Genomic DNA, 17,669 nt, shown 5'->3' on the forward strand with positions numbered 1-17,669 from the left:
TTTCAATGGGACCTACAACCCACCTTACTGCCTTTAGAATCTTCCATGTCTCAAGTATTAATTGACAATATGCTTTCTAGATAAGAGAAGCAAACACTGAATAGTTGTACAAGCATTTTTCTTCAAGTGGTTTTATTTTATTCAACCAGATATTCACTTTGTTCAACTACTCCTACCTACAAATCACTCAAATATCTGCACTCCATCTTCTATACCTTGAAGTATGCCAATTGTGTTTATACAAAAGAAAGACACAAAGCCCATAACCATGCCATTTATATTAAATCTTTTTTTTATTTTTGTATCTGATTTTAGACAGACTCTTGCACAGGGGGCTCATACCCATCAGCTCGCTCTACCTTGGCACCAGTTTCATCACCTGATGGCTTTCCAGCACCACCACCTTCACCATGCAGCTCCATCAGCTTGCCCACTACAAATAATAATGCAACAGTTTGAATTAACAGAGAGACAATTTTATGCTAAGATTCTACCTTTAAAGTTAACTAAGTGCTTCTTAAGAATGAAGCCATGCTTAATATTAAATTGAATGGCTGCTCAATACACTTTTTGAAAACAATCAAGACTTGACCTTTTATGATTTATGGGAATGTCAGAATTTGAAAATAGTAATCACTGTTTCATCTGGGACCGAAACAAATTGTCATCATTCATTCCCAACAAATGAATATAACAAAAAAATATTCTTTTGATAAAAAACCAAAATGCTTACATTCAAACTTGGGCTTCTTAAGCATCTTGACTTTACGAACATAGACATCATGAAGAGGATAGATGGACTGACACGCTTTTTCTATGTCTTTCCCAATGCTGTCTGGGATCCTAGAATGGCAGGAAATAAAGTTTGACTTACTATGTTCAAATTAAAAATCACAGTATTGAATACCACCCCCCCCAAAAGAAGTGCCATTGTTTTTGGTGTCTACCTACAGTGGTACCTCTAGATACGAACGCTTCAACTTAAGTTTTTTTGGGTTACAAATGATTTTAACCCGGAAGTGAGTTTTTCGAGCTCTCCTAGGCCTTGCTACTGCCTGGAGCCAAGCCCGGACAACCACAGGGCCTACAGAGGCTCTGCTATCGGCCTCCAGCCGCAGCAGCTCTCCGAGGTCTCCGCGAATGCCAGAAGCCAAGTTCCGACATCCGCGGGGCCTGCGGAGGCTCTGCGACTGGGATCCAGCCGTGGGAGCTCTCAGGCTTCTGCAACTGCCCCGAGCCAACAATGAGTATAATCAGCACAGGCAAGGGGGGGGGGGAATCACATTTTCATTTTGTACTGTTTGATTGATTTCATTTTATGGATCAATGGCCTCATTAGGGTTTTGTTCTTAGTGGCTTTTTCGGTTTTTTGACTGTGGAGTGTTCTTCATTTTATGAGACTGACTTGTGACTTTGCTTTTGTGACATCATTTTTGTAACTGTGTGGAACCCAGTTCAGCTATTGGTTGACTGTGTGACTGCAGAAATGGATAAAAGCCCCCCATCCAAACTGACTATCATCAGTGCACATGAGGAAAAAAAATGTTAATTTTTTCATCTAAAATACTGTCTAATTTATAGTGCAGTACATTATTATCTTCATTTTATGGATCAGTGGTCTCATTACACAGTAAAATTCATATTAAATTGCTGTTTTAACGAGTGTTTTTCATCGTCTTGAATGGATCAATCCACCTTCCATTATTTTCAATGGGAAAGTGCACTTCAGGTTAAGAACGGACTTCTGGAACCAATTACGTACTTAACCTGAGGTACCGCTGTATTACATATCCCAGAAAGCAGCCATTCTTGTTAGAGTCTGAATGGAGATGACAGTCCTCCTCCACTGACTCTGCACAATGATAGAAAAGATTGCAACTGAACCTGTGACTCCACATTTGAGCCAAAAACTTAAAATGTTAGACCAAATGCCCACAGTAGCCATCCAAATGATTATGGGAAAGCAATAAGCAGGACATGAGCAAAGGAGCACTCTCCCACTCTGAAGAAGCCATACTGCAGGGGTCCCCAGACTTACCGCGCGGCGGGCCGGTGCCCGCCGCGCCGACCGCGCAGTGGGCCGGAGGGCAGGGGAGTGCGCGCGCAGCGGGCCGGAGGGCAGGGGAGTGCGCGCGCAGCGGGCCGGAGGGCGGGGGAGTGTGCGCCCGTGCGCATGCGCACACGCGCGGGGAAAAAATCGCCGAAAATCGCTTGTGCGCATGCGTATGGGCCTCCCCCGACCCGGAAGTGCACCAGAAATGACCTCTTCCGAGTCGGGAGAGGCCCATACGCATGCGCACAAAGGATTTTCGGCGATTTTTTGCCGGTTTTTTAGATCGTCGCTGCGCCGCACGCCGTGAGAGCGGGCGGCGGCAGCGGGCGTCGTCGCGGGCCGGATTGGAAGGCCGATTGGGCCGCATCCGGCCCGGGGGCCGTAGTTTGGGGACCCCTGCCATACTGCCTCTGATTATGGAGGCAGTGCATAGCCATCCTGACTGGCACATTGGCAGCATTATGCTCCATGAATTTGTCAGAAAGATCTCAGGAAGCAAAGTCACACTGCAACATACCTCCACAACAGGGTAAATCTGGTAAGGAATTTTATGGTGCCTGTCTCACAGACACTCCATCACAAACACATGAGATTGCTACACGTGACTAGCAAACAATTCAAGGAAATTCAATATATTTGCCTAATATTTGGATAATTTTGGATAAAATTTGATGATTTGGATAAAACAAATATTAAGAAAATTGGATAAATTATTGTACTGAGAATACTGTTTTTGTAATACAGAGGGGCTGACAGAACAACTCTCCCACCATAAACTGAAGCTGACAGGAACAGCTAAAATCTGTTGGAACATTTATATACAGTACACTGCTATGAAAATTAAAGCTAGATGGAATAAAAACTGTTTTCCTAAATATGGGACACAAATTTTAACCTACAGTTTATTGACGACTTCTTTCAGGTCATTTGTCTGCACTTCTCGTGTCATGATTTCCACCATCTTCTTGCGGATTTGGCGGACTTGCTGGTGTTGGGCATAGGAAGTCTTGCGAATCTGGTTAGTTCGCTTCTTGGTGAAGCCAACACAGAAAAGGCGCAGAAGATATCCATCTGTAGTTTTCACATCCACATGGGCTTCAATCATTGTCTGGAAAATATTAACAGTTGTTCAATCTACCAAAATAATGTACTTGAGTAAAAGTATCTACTATAAAACTTGGACCAAGCAAAAGAACCAGGTGTTCAATGTTCAGTGGAACAAAGGATTATGTCAGCACAGTCATCCAAGCAGCCACATCTACAAATCAACTCCCCACACACACCCAGTTACCGTGTTAGAAACAGAATGCCTGGTTTTTATTTTTGATCCAGACAGCTCAAAAGTTGCATTTTTCAAGACAACTTTAGTTCTTGAAATTCATTCCGATTGTGCAGATAAAATATAACTGATAGAATTCTACAGGATGTATCGCTAGTGTGTGAAAATCCCCAGGCATGCACCTCCAGATGGTGGAAACATCAGGCGCCAGCCAGCCTGGCGCCTGGGCACCTTCACTTGGTTGCAAGAGGCCAATAGCCAGGTGCAAGATGTGCCTGACAAATTTCGAATGCTGCCATTAGCTAGCAATCTTTCATGATTATTAAATTTCTAATCATGAATTTGACACTGTGGGTATGCTGTCAAATCTTTATTAATTATCCAGTACCTAAGATTTCCACCACCCTGCAACAGCAATGAAGTACAACATTTACAGATTAGCACAATTACACGCAAATATTACTAACCTGCCATTTTTTGACCATCGAACACATTTTGTCACGTGTGAGATCCATTCCATGAAAGTTTGTCAGACAGTTTTTCCCTTGCACATCTTCTGTAATCAGTTTGAATTTACGGAAGGCAACTTCGTCATTCTGCAGGTCAGCAAGACTTACTTCAAATACTCGACCCTTAAGTCCATCTGAGGCAATTTCTACAAACACAAAATAATGTTAATGTGTCTTTCATGCAGACTCATAATAAACTATTAATAGCTAGAAACAAAAGTGTTTTGCCAATTTATTTCCTCCAGGGAATATGCACAGGAGTGCAAGCTTTCCAAACAAACTGCCCTATAGACACTTTCAAGCAGTGTTGAATTCTTTTGATTTGCATTTCACAAAACTCCCAAGGCAGATAAGAATTCAACATCTCTGCCGTTAAAATTAGAAGGTTTGAGGCCTTGCTTTTAGAGCTGAAACATGGCACATACAACAATAAGTAGCAGCACCTATCGGCTCAGCATATTTTTACCTAGCAAGTCTTAGAATAAATCTTTTTTAAAAAATTATGTAGCAGTAACTTACTTGTTCCCTGAGTCCTGGTGACCAATGTCTTCCCAATGTTTCGAATATTGAACATTGCTGGGGCCTTGACATCATACCAGTCCTTCTTTGAAAAGGGATCAACCCTGATTTCCAGGAAAAGAGAGAAGCTTTGTCAGACCTGCAACTTCCAGAAACATTCCAGAAACATTTGGAATACAGGAAAAGAAATGTCTTAAACAGAATAAAGATTTCTGGGTCCATCTAGCGTTATCTGTTTACAGGTAGGTAGCCGTGTTGGTCTGAGTCGAAGCAAAATAAAAAAATTCCTTCAGTAGCACCTTAAAGACCAACAAAGTTTTTATTTTGGTATGAGCTTTCGTGTGCATGCACACGAAAGCTCATACCAAAATAAAAACTTAGTTGGTCTTTAAGGTGCTAGCGTTATCTGTATTTGGCAACAGCTCTCCAGGGTTTCAGGGGGAAGTCTTCACCAGCCCTACCTGGAAATTCTCACAACCAAGCCTGGGCCTTCTGCATGTGACTCCCTTGATATCCCAGCAAAACGCAGTTTTCACCCATCTACACTGTATGCACTGGGCCTGCAAGCAAGTCCCAATGCCAAAAACTTTGCTTTTCACCCTTCTGAGTTATATCAAGAAACGTGTAAACTGTGCTGAATTTATAGCACAGTCCTAACCATGTCTACCCAAAAGTAAGCTCAATTCAGTCGGGTTTACTGCCAAGTAAAAGTTGGGTGAGGCTAGCAGCATTAGTCAACTGCCACTTTACACCCCCGAACTACACTACGTGAGCTTTGGAGCCACCAGGGGAAAAGATCGCCCTTCTCTCTGAGAAGAGCAGCTGTACGAAAGGCAACTGCAGAAGCCACTGTAGGAGTCGACAAATTTCAAGCTCCATAAGCCCTGCAATGGAGGGAAAGGCCGGACGGCGCCCCCCAACTCAGGCCCCCAAAATCGGGGCTGCAGGCACGAGACTTGCAGCCCTGCCCTTCCCCGCCCCTGGGAAACTCGCACGTGCCCGTTCTAGAATGATTCCCGCGCGCTCCCCCGCCCGCCCGCTTCCCTTAGAGAGCCGCCATGTCAGCAGCGCTTTGCCTACAACCATCAACCGCTCTCCTCAATCCGACCAACATCGGAGGCATCCGACGTTTGCGGGCCGCGGCTCCTCCTCGGCCGCGATCCCGCTACCCCGAAGGTTCTGCCGCGGCCTGACTTACACTTTCTTCTTGGCGCCTTTCTTGCCTCCTTTGGTGAGGCGCTTGTTCTTGCCAACCGCCATAGTGCCGCGCCGGGAGAAAAAGAGGCCGGAAGCTCTACGCCACGCGAGATTATACGAGAACCAGGCTCGCGCGAGATCTAATGCTGCTTTCCGCGCGTATCGCGAGAAACGGAGGGTCTCGGAGGAGCAGCATGCGGCGGGAAGTCACAGCGGCCTCTGGCGGTAGGTTGTCTATTTCGCACTCTGAGCCGAGTTAAGGAAGTACGTACTGGACGCCTTTCCCTTGCTGAATCAACAGTGTCTTTTCCACGTGGTACAGGCTGATAATCCTCAAGGATTTATCCCTGATAAAGGCACGCGACACCCATGAAAAAAAGCTGTATCTCTCCCACAGAACTCCTCTCCAGCAAAAACCAGGAAATTCTTATAAAAAAATACAACCCACCACGGGAAGTTCGTTAGTACAGTCAGCGGCTTTTATGGCACAATGCTACTTTCGATTACAGTGGTACCTCAGGTTAAGTACAGTACTTAATTGGTTCTGGAAGTCCGTACTTAACCTGAAGCGAACTTTCCCATTGAAAGTAATGGAAAGTGGATTAATCCATTCCAGACGGGTCCGCGGAGTACTTAACTTGAAAGTACTCAACCTGAAGCGTACTTAACCCGAGGTATAACTATTCTCACAAGGTACCGGTATTTTATTCGGGGGGGAGGGGGAATTCCTTCCAGTAGCACCTTAGAGACCAACTAAGTTTGTCATTGGTGCACACTTCTTCAGATTTTATTGGTGCTTTTAACTACAGAGCAAAATGCCAGAAACTTGACCATAACAAAGGGAAGGGGGCATGTACGTTAATATTCACATTTGTTCAAATGTGTTTTTGAGTTGCACAGAGTGGAGGTTAAAGTAAGAACGGCTGGACATTAGCATGATGAAGTAGGGAAGGCTGAACATTGTCAGCCAAGCCTTGATTGTGATAGTTATTACAGTAGTCGTTAGAATCTGAGCTCCTCAGAAGCCCCCTTGAAGAATTTATATTGAGGGTTTACATGCAGGAGGAGGCAGGGAAGATGAATATGCTTGCTCCTCCACTAGTTGGTGTGGGCTGCTGTCTGAAGTGGGAATGCTTCTTGCCCTCTGACTCGGTGGATGATGCACCCTGATTTCCAGGGTTCTAGCTATACCATGAAGAGCAAGTACAGAAAGTTCCCCGCTTCACATGCTTTGTGGAGGGTGAGGAGAATCTTGCAAACCTACAAAAATTTACTCTAACTAAAAAATCAAGAGAAATGTCACTTAGGGGGAATTACATCATTTCCCCCAACTTTGTATGCTGCCCCCAACTTTTTTTCCTAACGAGATAATAGGTCTTCTTAATTTCATTACTATTTTTTTATTAAATATTTCCTTAGATAGCACTTCAAACACTGCTGCAAATTCCTAATCCAAGATTCAAAAGTTAATAACCCCTATTCACTCACTCGCTGGATCATCACCTTGCTGTGGTGAGTGGGCCTGCATGTTGAAAGACCACTTGAAGCGGGTTGTGCAGCCACACAGGCTTGCCTAGTCCCAGTCACATTGGGTTATCGTTCATCATTAGACGTACTTCTTCTTGTTGTTGTTGTTTAGTCGTTTAGTCGTGTCCGACTCTTCGTGACCGCATGGACCAGAGCACGCCAGGCACTCCTGTCTTCCACTGCCTCCCGCAGTTTGGTCAAACTCATGTTCGTAGCTTCGAGAACACTGTCCAACCATCTCGTCCTCTGTCGTCCCCTTCTCCTAGTGCCCTCCATCTTTACCAACATCAGGGTCTTTTCCAGAGAGTCTTCTCTTCTCATGAGGTGGCCAAAGTATTGGAGCCTCAGCTTCAGGATATGTCCTTCTAGTGAGCAATCAGGGCTGATTTCCTTCAGAATGGATAGGTTTGATCTTCTAGCAGTCCATGGGACTCTCAAGGGTCTCCTCCAGCACCATAATTCAAAAGCATCAATTCTTCGGCGATCAGCCTTCTTTATGGTCCAGCTCTCACTTCCATACATCACTACTGGGAAAACCATAGCTTTAACTATACGGACCTTTGTCGGCAAGGTGATGTCTCTGCTTTTTAAGATGCTGTCTCGGTTTGTCATTGCTTTTCTCCCAAGAAGCAGGCGTCTTTTAATTTCAGGACTGCTGTCACCATCTGCAGTGATCATGGAGCCCAAGAAAGTAAAATCACTCACTGCCTCCATTTCTTCCCCTTCTATTTGCTAGGAGGTGATAGGACCAGTGGCCATGATCTTGGTTTTTTTGATGTTGAGCTTCAGACCATATTTTGAGCTCTCCTCTTTCACCCTCATTAAAAGGTTCTTTGATTCCTCCTCACTTTCTGCCATCAATGTCTGCATATCTGAGGTTGTTGATATTTCTTCCGGCAATATCTGGCATATCTGGCATACAGTTGCATTAAAATTTCAAGTTAAGTAACTTGGAGGGAAGGTGTAATTTTGGCTCTCTTATGGACACCCAGCATTTAGTCCAAGCGCTTCAAATTATGTCACTTGAAGAAAAGGGAGAAATGGCCTGAGTTGTTGATCTGATAAGATTTTATCACTCGAGGAACCAGAATTTCCAGTAGGACTGGGGAGAAAACATGGCTAGTAATAATTCAGAAGTAGTAGCACTTTCGGTAGTGTTAAACATTATGGCTTCATGTGAATGGAATTTGGTTGATTTCAAAGAAACAGATTCCTTGCTGCCTTTGATCTCCATAATTCTTCACAATAAAGCTTCTTGTTTTATAATGTGTGGGTTCAAGTTTAAAATATTGGTGAGCTGTACTTAAAGGAGTTTCCTGAAATTAATGGTCTGTTTTTAGGACAAGAATGGGATAACCCATGATACATGTGAGCTTTATTGCTAAAACCTTTATAATGGTTTACATTCCAATGTACCGTAAACTTGTTCAAGTGAAACACCTACAGAAAACAACATGCTGCAACACTGCTGAATCAAAGCAAATGTTAATCATAGGAATGCAATCAGAACTCAGCTTCTTACCAGTCCCGTCCCACCCCAGCACCATTTGGGAGCCCAACAGTGGCACTGTGCTGCTGTAATTGCAATATAATTTTTTCTATATAATATGTCAGTATTATATAGAAAAATATTTATTAGATAGGGGGTCTTCTAAATTCTCAAATTACAAAACCAAATTCGCATATTCTTTCTTCATTCTTTAGAACAAAAAAAAAACCAGTTCAGTAGAGTGAAGGATAGACATTATTTTCCAAAATGGATTGGCTGCATTCAGTCATAGCAGACCTTTTTATCCCTGGGTGGGGTCTAAGCATATGCACCTGGACTGGGTGTCAGCTCTGTAGGCATTAAAAAAAAAGCTCTGGCTTTTAAAAAATGGATGATTCACAGCTATGAAACACCAGAATTCCAGTTCTGTTTGCTCAGCTTCTAACAAACTATATAGGCTTCCTTTTTCCGCACATTTCTTGAAAAAGAGCTGGACGCTGTGCTGTGTACATCTCAAAGGCTTAACTGACTGATTTTGGTGGATTAGTTCAGAGTGTGTTCTTATGTAAAAGCATTTGTCCTTGCAATGCTAAACAGTGCAAGTATTTTATATACCTCCAAGGCTTTGCAATCATGTAGCACTCAGTGCTTGAGTCTCTGCATGTACGGTATACTACTCAGAAATATAGTGTCCAGGTCAAGGAAAGTCACCACTCATTTTTGCCTTGGTCAAACCACACCTGGAGTACTCTGTCTGGTTCTAGGCATCACAATTTAAAAAGAATATTGACAAGTTGCAATGTGCGCAGAGGAGGGTGAGCAAAATGATCATGGTTCTGCAAACTAAGCCTAATGAGGAACAGTTGAGGGAGTTGGGCATGTTTCGCCTGGGAAAGAAGAGACTGAGATGAGATATGATAGCCATCTTCAAATATTTAAAGGGCTGTCAAATGGACGATGGAGCAAGCTTGTTTTCTCCTGCTCCAAAGAGTAGGACTTGAACTAAAGGGTTCAAGTTACAAGACAGGATATTCCAACTAACAGGAAGAACCTTCTGATCGTAAGAGGTGCTTGACAGTGGAACAGACTCCCTTGGGATGTGGTGGACTCTCATTCTTTGGAGGTTTTTAAGTTGGACGGCCAGAAAAGACAGCAAGATCAAGGAAATAGAAGAGAAAGAAACAGAAAGGTTAAAATGCTCTGAGTTACATGTTGCCAGGCAAAAAGAAGCAGTGGGTTCCCCAAGTGTCACAATGCCCCAGGAGTCTGGGGCCACAGCTGTATAGCAGGGATCTTGAAATGGCTACACATGGACACAAGACATAGCCTTCCCTTCAAAGTTTGCAGACTTTGCTTCATCCAGGAAACACTGTGTGGTAGAGAACTATGTTCTCTTCCGAAACCACTATAGGTGGTTTAAGGATGGAAAAGTTGCCTCATGGGAGAACGCATAACTTCATGTCCCCTTAAGGGCCTCAACTAACTTGGAGAAGCATACACAGAAAGAGAAGAGGCACGGGAAGAGAGTAGAGGAGCTACTAGGGTTTGAAATTGTTCTGGAGCCTCCCATTGAGATTGGGCAGTGATGGGGCCCTTGGGGACAAAAACCTAAAGCCCCAGTTTAATCAGAAGTGTGTGTGTGTGTGTGTGTGGAGGGGGTCCCTGAGACAAAACGTGAACATGATTGAGACTGAGGCTAAGGACGGAGGGGATTCAAAAACAAAAGGTGGTGAAGTAACTGGAGACCTGTTACCTTCAATTTTTTTGCGAGTGGATGGAAGCATAGGTGAGCCAATCCAGATACGTAGGTATAAATCGACAGAGACTGTACTTGACCTTGCATGTCAGGTGTTAAAGAGTGGTGCACCAATAGGGGTTGAGGTCCCTGTGGTTGATTTAACCAGAAGGGGCAGCGTTCATCAGGAACATATATTTCTTCAGGGGTGATTAATTGCCAAATAGAGGTTCGTGCCAAGTAGACCAGATGCAGAGTTGGGCATTTGCATGCGTCCAGAACCCTTGCTCCTCCTCTAGGGCTTGCCAGTCTTTTTGGGCCACTGGGCAGATTTGTAATATGCTTCTGAACTCACTCCCATTGGAGGCACTGATCACTGATGGCTTTCCATCACCTAATTAACAACACATCTGTTCTCCCAGGATTTCATGGGTTTTTGTTTAAGCTTGGTTTTAGGATTTCCTGCACTGTAATTACTGTTGCTGTTAATTTTTGATTATTTTAATTGCGCTCCTGGTTTTAAATGCTGTGTGATTTCATTATCTTGGGAACCACTTTATGACCAGTGTCATGAAACATGGTCTAAAGAATATTACTAAATAAATCAATAAAATGGGCAAGTGATTTAAAAATACATTTGGAATAAAACAATCCATTTTAAAAGATATGTAATAAATAAACTACAAATGCAGTCAAACTGATGACACCCCCCCCCCCTTGCTTTTGTTTCTGGAGCAGACATCGCATGCAGAGCATTAACACAACTGTGTTTGGATTTGCTTGCAGTTCAATATCTTACGTGCTCATGCTTTATCCATTGGTTTTTTTAAAAAAATGTATTTGAAAGGGTGCTCCCAGTGGGTACGGGTGGGGTGCTGCCTCCTTGTTACTTCTAAAGTAATTGCCTCTTGGCAAGCCAATGAAATGTATGTGGGTATTGCAGCTGGTGTAGATCAGACCATCTTTCAGAAATTCCAGTTCAGTGTCCTGTATGTTTACACATTCCTTCAAGAGGTTTTATAACATTGGGTAAACAATGCATAGCAATGTATTCATTTTCCTTTTGGCTATTGAACTGATAATTTATCATTTTATTAACCACACCACTTTTGTCAGCTCTGAACCAAGAGAGATTTTTCCTTTATTTTATTTTTGTACATGGTGTACTCACATTCTGGGTGCAGATTTCCCCAAAGGCAGAATAGCATGTCTTTTTTAAAGGACTCACTTGCTCTTGCAAATGTTATTATGCTTGAATTTGTTCTTTAAAACAGCCCAACTGTAAAAAGTGACACTATGAAAATGTCACACGGTGTGATATAGCACATTAGCAGCTGATTGTTTTGTTGTAAAGTGAACTTTTGTAAGCCAGATTGAAGTCACTATACTCAACCCATAAACTGCTTCACCTCCAAAGCTGCAATCCTGCCGTATATTCCGGCGTATAAGACGACCCCCAACTTTTCCAGTTAAAATATAGAGTTTGGGATAGACTCGCCTTATAAGAAATATGACCCGGCATATAAGACGACCCCCGACTTTTGAGAAGATTTTCCTGGGTTAAAAAGTAGTCTTATACGCAGGAATATACAGTATGTACAGAAAGTAAATTTCCAATGCATGGATCAGCTTTGATCTCCTTGCCGTGAAGAAGCTGTGTTATCAAAATGGAACTGTGTTATCTTAATTTTAATACGGAACACTTCCTCTTACATTCTTGCAAATAAGATAAAATGCTAAAAGGAACTTTTTACATATTTGTAGCTAAATCCTCAGAATGTTAACTCAGAAGCATATCATATTGCGCAGAGTAGGGGGTTACTATCACTATCAGAAGCATATCATATTGCGCAGAGTAGGGGGTTACTACTACTGCACATAACTGCAGCCTTAGTTGCTGTGCTATGAACTCCAAACTTTCAAAAACGTACATTACAAAATTACACACAGATCAAAATGGGTCCCCATATTCAATTGAAAACCCAACCGAAAAGCTCCATGGACACAGGAATGAGCTCACAAATTGATTTTTCATCTGTAGTTCATAGGGACCAGTGGTCCTCCATAGGTTGATGGACTACAACTCTTATACCTGAGCTTGGGCCATGGGAGCTGGAGTCTTATTTTTAAAAATGGTTTTTAATATTTGTTTTCAGCATACATAAACACAACAATGTGCATCAGTGCAATTTTTTGTGTGACCCCCCCCAAAAAACCCCTCAATTTAAACATTTTAACTGGCCACTCCCATGGATTCTCTGCTGTGATTCTGTGATCATTAAAGGTTTTATCTTTTTAATTATTTATTATTCCTTGTCTATACTAAATGATTAATGGTAATAAGTGGGCCATAGTGGTTTGAACCTGAAAAACACTACAGAATAGGTAAACTCTTTCCTTTATTCCAACAGACACATTTCCATAATCACTAATTCCATATAAAGGATTAAGTTTATGGTGGGCAGACATAGGTCTTCATCAAAGTTTGCCCGTCACCAATCACTAGTGGTTTTTCAACTCAGCAGGAAAGACTGAATTTTATAAAGGTTGACTTTAATCTTGTCATTGTTCATGTGAAAGTTCACTTGCATAACTATGCTGGATGTGACTGGGTTCAAAATTATTCTTGCTGCACTGCATTACTATATCGGCTTTGGAACAAAAATCCACCCTGGCAGTTTGTTAACACCTTCTTCTGCCTCTACCTCTGCCTTTAATGATCAAATTTTGTAAGGAAGCATTTATTTAGCTCTAAGAAATCAGCAGCAGATGATGCAATGAAAGCTGGCATTGCTGTCTGAAAAGGTAAACCGTATTAGATAGCTACTGAACTGTGAAGCTTGGAGGACTAGAGCACACTGAAAGCACCTGAACTACAATAAAGTCCTCTTTTTGTAAGACATTTTTATAGTTCCAGCTTTTAAAAACTTTTTTGAACAGTAATGATGGTGAGGTTTCATAGAAGCTCCATCACATGTTGGAAGCACGTGCTAGGGGGTTGTGTGGCTAATATGTCTTCTGCCCTGCTACACATGCTGGCCACAGAGCTTACTATTAGCTGCACATCTGGCAGCCATGAGACGCAGCCCTACACGTATTGGGTCCTCTGTATGAGGGGGAATGCTGATTGACCCAGGATTCCCTGTTGCACACATAGGCTTGCATCACATAGGGTGGATCTAGACGGGGGGGACACGCTATAAATAAGTCAGAAATTGGATTGTTATAACAAAAGAAAGAAATCCCTATGGAAAACAGCATTTTAAAATTTTCTGCTCTCTGGCGCCATCTGGTGTTGCATGTTTATAGCGCATTCAAATCGCTGTTTCCTTACTAATGTAGCTGAGTCCATAGTTGTATAATGCAGGGGTTGTCAACCTGGTCCCTACCACCCACTAGTGGGCGTTTCAGGATTCTAGGTGGGCGGTAGGGGGTTCTATGGCACAATCTGAATCCTCTTTCCATCGAGCACTGGTGGGCGGTAAGGAAATTTTCCCATCAAGAAAGATGCATTAGTGGGTGGTCGGTATAAAAAGGTTGACTACCCCTGGTCTAATGTGTGGCTGGCAGGGAGAGGGTGACCCTTCTGCAGTCGCCTCACTTCAGTGCATCAAGAGGCTTCTGTGAACCCCATTAAGAGATTATTTCAACACACACAAAAAGGAAGGACAGATCCTGAAGCTGAGGCTCCAATAATTTGGCCACCTCATGAGAAGAGAAGACTCCCTGGAAAAGACCCTCATGTTGGGAAAGATGGAGGGCACTAGGAGAAGGGGACGACAGAGGATGAGATGGTTGGACAGTGTTCTCGAAGCTACGAACATGAGTTTGACCAAACTGCGGGAGGCAGTGGAAGACAGGAGTGCCTGGCGTGCTCTGGTCCATGGGGTCACAAAGAGTTGGACACGACTAAACGACTAAACAACAACAACTTGGTCACTGAAATTTGCAACACACACGGCCCAACACATTACTGGAAAAGTTTGGAAAAAGTTATGTCTCCAGCCCATAATTTCTGACATGCAGTTTGCAATGTACCCTAAGGGCAACCAGGCCAATCTGGAAAACAAGACAAGCCTCACCTGCAGTACAATGTAAATGCTCCACACAAGGTCCTGGTCCATTCAGAGGCTCTTTACATATGCACATTCGTGCATGCATAGAGCCCCTTGTCATATGCAAAATAACAGGGAATATGGCTGGCCCCTGAGGTCTTCCTCACACATTCCTTGAATGCTGCTGCTGTTGCTGGTAATCTGGACTCCCATATTGTAAATTGGTTGGAAAGGCATGTGAATTTGCTGATGAAAGAGCAGAAGACAGCTGAAAGAGATTGGCTGTGTCCCAAATCCCTTACGGTAAATGAACCAAATGGAAACAAAGTTGTAAGAGAAAATATAAAACATTTAAAACATATAAATAGAAACATAAATCTGGGTGACCTTCCAATATTGAAATGTCAAGTGCACAAACCAGAGGGAAATCATATCAATTCTGTAGCTCTTGAAAAGCTAAGAATAGATAGAAAATTATGTTGTGCTTGAAGTTAGACATCTGTGTAATTTAGCTTACTAATACTGCTATTTGAGAGAAAATGAGTGAAATGTTTAGATTTGGATTTGATTACCAGATACAAACATATTCTTGATAGCAAATTCTAATTGGAGAATATTTATGAAAGTACATAAAGTACACATAGTTCTTCATAGTATTGCTGTGAGGGTTTTTTGTGTGTTTTTTGTGGGGGTTTTTTGGTGAGGTTAAGCGGTAAGCCTGGGTCCTTTCTAATTCCTGGAGCCAGCAAGGGTTAAAATCCAATAGAGGATTTCATTGCTTGAATAGCCAGGCCAGCTTCTTTGGAATGGCTCCCTAAGTATTGGTTATTAAAGTAACAAAGGTAGTGGCTCTGTGCTAGAGAGAAAATAGGTCCCCCAACTGTCTGGTATAGTTAGAAGGACAATAGACAGAGTTGAGGTGCGTGAGCTAGAACCTAGAACCTAGAAGCAAAGAAGCAGGCCAGGCAGTTAATAGACAGAGCCATAACTGATTTCTGCTGGGATCCAAGGCTGTGGCTGTGGAAGAAGCAAAACCCTGGGGTATTAATGCTGTGAATCCCTCCATTGCAGGCTCAGGTTGTATATATGCATAGATAAACCACACCTCCTAAAGACACCAGAGCGTCCACTGTCCCTCATTCTGAGAAATCAAACCTTGGGTAAGCACCTGGAATCTTGCACCACTTGGAGCTTAGGGTGACGTGCAACAGAATATATAGCCATCTGTGATCCGTGGGATACAATAGAACTTTTCAGAGATGCTGAACACTTAGCCACACTATTGCAACCACTGTATTTTGCAGCGTTTTGTCACCTAAAATGCATGTTTTGTGAAGTGTGAGAATCTGATACTGCACAATGAAGGAGTTTTACAGGAGGATGGGGACAGATGAAATTACAACCAGCAGAAAGTCACAGCAAGGCCAGAACGTCACTTTTAAACAAGGAAAGACACTGGCCCCATCCATAGCTTTATCTTTAATAATAAAGGCAGTTTTCATTGTCTTGGGCTGCTGCTATTGTTATAAGATGGTATGGGAAACTCTTAAAGTGCTATGGGTGCTGGATCCAGAGTAGCATGAGTGCACACTCTGGTCGTAAAATGGGGGTTCCCCACTCCTTCCCCAGATAAGTGTTGAAAAACAGCTCCTGAAAGGTGGTGGGCTTTCTGGAATGGCATAGGATGTGGTACAGAATGCTGTAATGGGAGAGGAGAATTGGTAGAACTGGGACCAGGCACCTGCTCCACCTGCCACTCCAGAAAGTCTCTGGACTGTTGGGACTCAGGAATGATTATTGGGGACCACAGGCAGCACAGTGGTTAGGGGAGAGAGGAAGAGTGCCATTGCACGAATGGTGTTCAAGCCCCACTCCTCTGGATCCATGGGCATAGCCAAGGGGGCAGCTGTCCCCCTAAATCAACCAAAAGCAACGCAAATCTGAGGTTGTGCCCCCCACCCCCAACAAAAGCTGGCTACACCCATGTCTGGATCCAAGCTTATCTTCTTGATTCTCCAACTATAAGTAGGAATATTGAGCATGATTCAGCTGAAGGAATTTTTGACCCAGTGATGCCTAGTGATAAAGGAAATTCAAAAAATCTATAGTCTGTATCTGGCAAAGTTTTCCCATCAACCTAACTATTAAAAATATACCCATTAAAGCTGTATGTTGAAAGTTTGCCCCCTTTTGTCCTATTTGTATAGTATATAATCACATACATAACAGAATGATTTCCCATACCTCAAAAGACTGCATCTACCTGTACAGTTTCAATATTGCATAGATTTATGGGTACAGCAAACACTATTTTATTTCCAAGGAGCAAGGTAATACAAGGGGTGGGAAGGTTATTTTTCAGGATCGAGCTCTTGATTTAAGAATCAACACAATAATACAACAAAGAAAGCATAAAGGCATAGAATAGTGAACAAGGGTAACAATAGACAGTGGTTAACTTTAGCAGTCTAAGAAATCATGTTAGACACAGTTCTGATTTTAAAGAGCAAAACTCAGAAAGAAAGCTACGTAAGTATGTTTATCCATAGGCCCACAGGAAACTGTCTGATTACTGTCCCATTTATCAAAGGCATCACACAGAGGGGAGTTCTGGGAAGAAACATTACAACTGCTGTAGAACAATACTATCTCAATATTGACGTGTCAAAGAACATAAAGTATGTCCAACACATAATAAGATCTGGACAGGGAAGATCTGGATAAATGAAACTATACTGCCTACACATACATTTTAAATCAGCCTTGCACGCTGGGAATCTCTTCACCAGGCTTTATGGGGAAAATTTATGTCAGACCTAAATAAAATTATGGCAAATTGTCAAAACAACAGCGCTTGTGGCACATTACTCCTGCCTCTAGAGTGAGAATGTATTTCCATATACACTGTTCGTCTTTCCACAGACACTATTTGAATTGCAGCTTCCTCATTTCCTATTCTCATGACAAATTCTGACTGCAGATGTACTAATCCAGACTTACCAAGCCTTGGAACTATTTATAGCTTCCAGATTTCTGCAATATAGTTTCTGCAAGAGGCTATGGACACTAGCACAGAGCCCTTTCTTCTACCCAGTGTCTTGATAAAAATATATTTTGCCATCGTAAGAGGTGAACGGGCAACTGTCATTTAGCTGTGACGGTTAGTCGTCACGCTTTGGTTTAGTTAAGCTGCTAATCGTACTAACCCATGGCTCGCAATATGCTGCATAAATCTTTGCTTGTTTCTAGATATACTATGCTTGACTTAACATATACCATGTTTCCCCCTTTTTAAGACACCGTCTT

At 42.7% G+C, this 17,669-nt stretch overlaps 1 protein-coding gene and 1 non-coding gene across 2 annotated transcripts; both read right to left on the bottom strand.

The window, feature by feature from the left end:
• Positions 1 to 274: 274 nt before the first annotated feature.
• Positions 275 to 5,628, bottom strand: RPS3A (ribosomal protein S3A). The gene is made up of 6 exons (XM_035114013.3): positions 5,559 to 5,628; positions 4,361 to 4,464; positions 3,800 to 3,987; positions 2,953 to 3,161; positions 734 to 843; positions 275 to 433 (listed from the first exon to the last, which is right to left on the bottom strand). The coding sequence occupies exons 1-6, from the start codon at positions 5,618 to 5,620 to the stop codon at positions 312 to 314; spliced, it is 795 nt and encodes a 264-aa protein (XP_034969904.1). The 5' UTR covers positions 5,621 to 5,628; the 3' UTR covers positions 275 to 311.
• Positions 610 to 676, bottom strand: LOC118084590 (small nucleolar RNA SNORD73). Its single transcript, XR_004692512.1, has one exon. It is a non-coding gene; the product is annotated as a small nucleolar RNA SNORD73 (small nucleolar RNA).
• Positions 5,629 to 17,669: the final 12,041 nt, after the last annotated feature.

This window comes from Zootoca vivipara, chromosome Z1 (genome assembly GCF_965207765.1).
Source record: "Zootoca vivipara chromosome Z1, rZooViv2.hap1.1, whole genome shotgun sequence".
Taxonomy (NCBI): Eukaryota; Metazoa; Chordata; class Lepidosauria; order Squamata; family Lacertidae; genus Zootoca; species Zootoca vivipara.

What these genes read in the sequence shown, in the direction of transcription:
- RPS3A (XM_035114013.3), bottom strand. Translation starts at nt 5,620, where the DNA reads ATGGCGGTTGGCAAGAACAAGCGCCTCACCAAAGGAGGCAAGAAAGGC. An exon ending in AAAGAAGTCGTCAATAAACT is followed by an intron (nt 844 to 2,952) that starts GTAGGTTAAAAT and finishes CTGCCATTCTAG; the next exon opens with GATCCCAGACAGCATTGGGA. An exon ending in TAAGAAGCCCAAGTTTGAAT is followed by an intron (nt 434 to 733) that starts GTAAGCATTTTG and finishes TATTATTTGTAG; the next exon opens with TGGGCAAGCTGATGGAGCTG.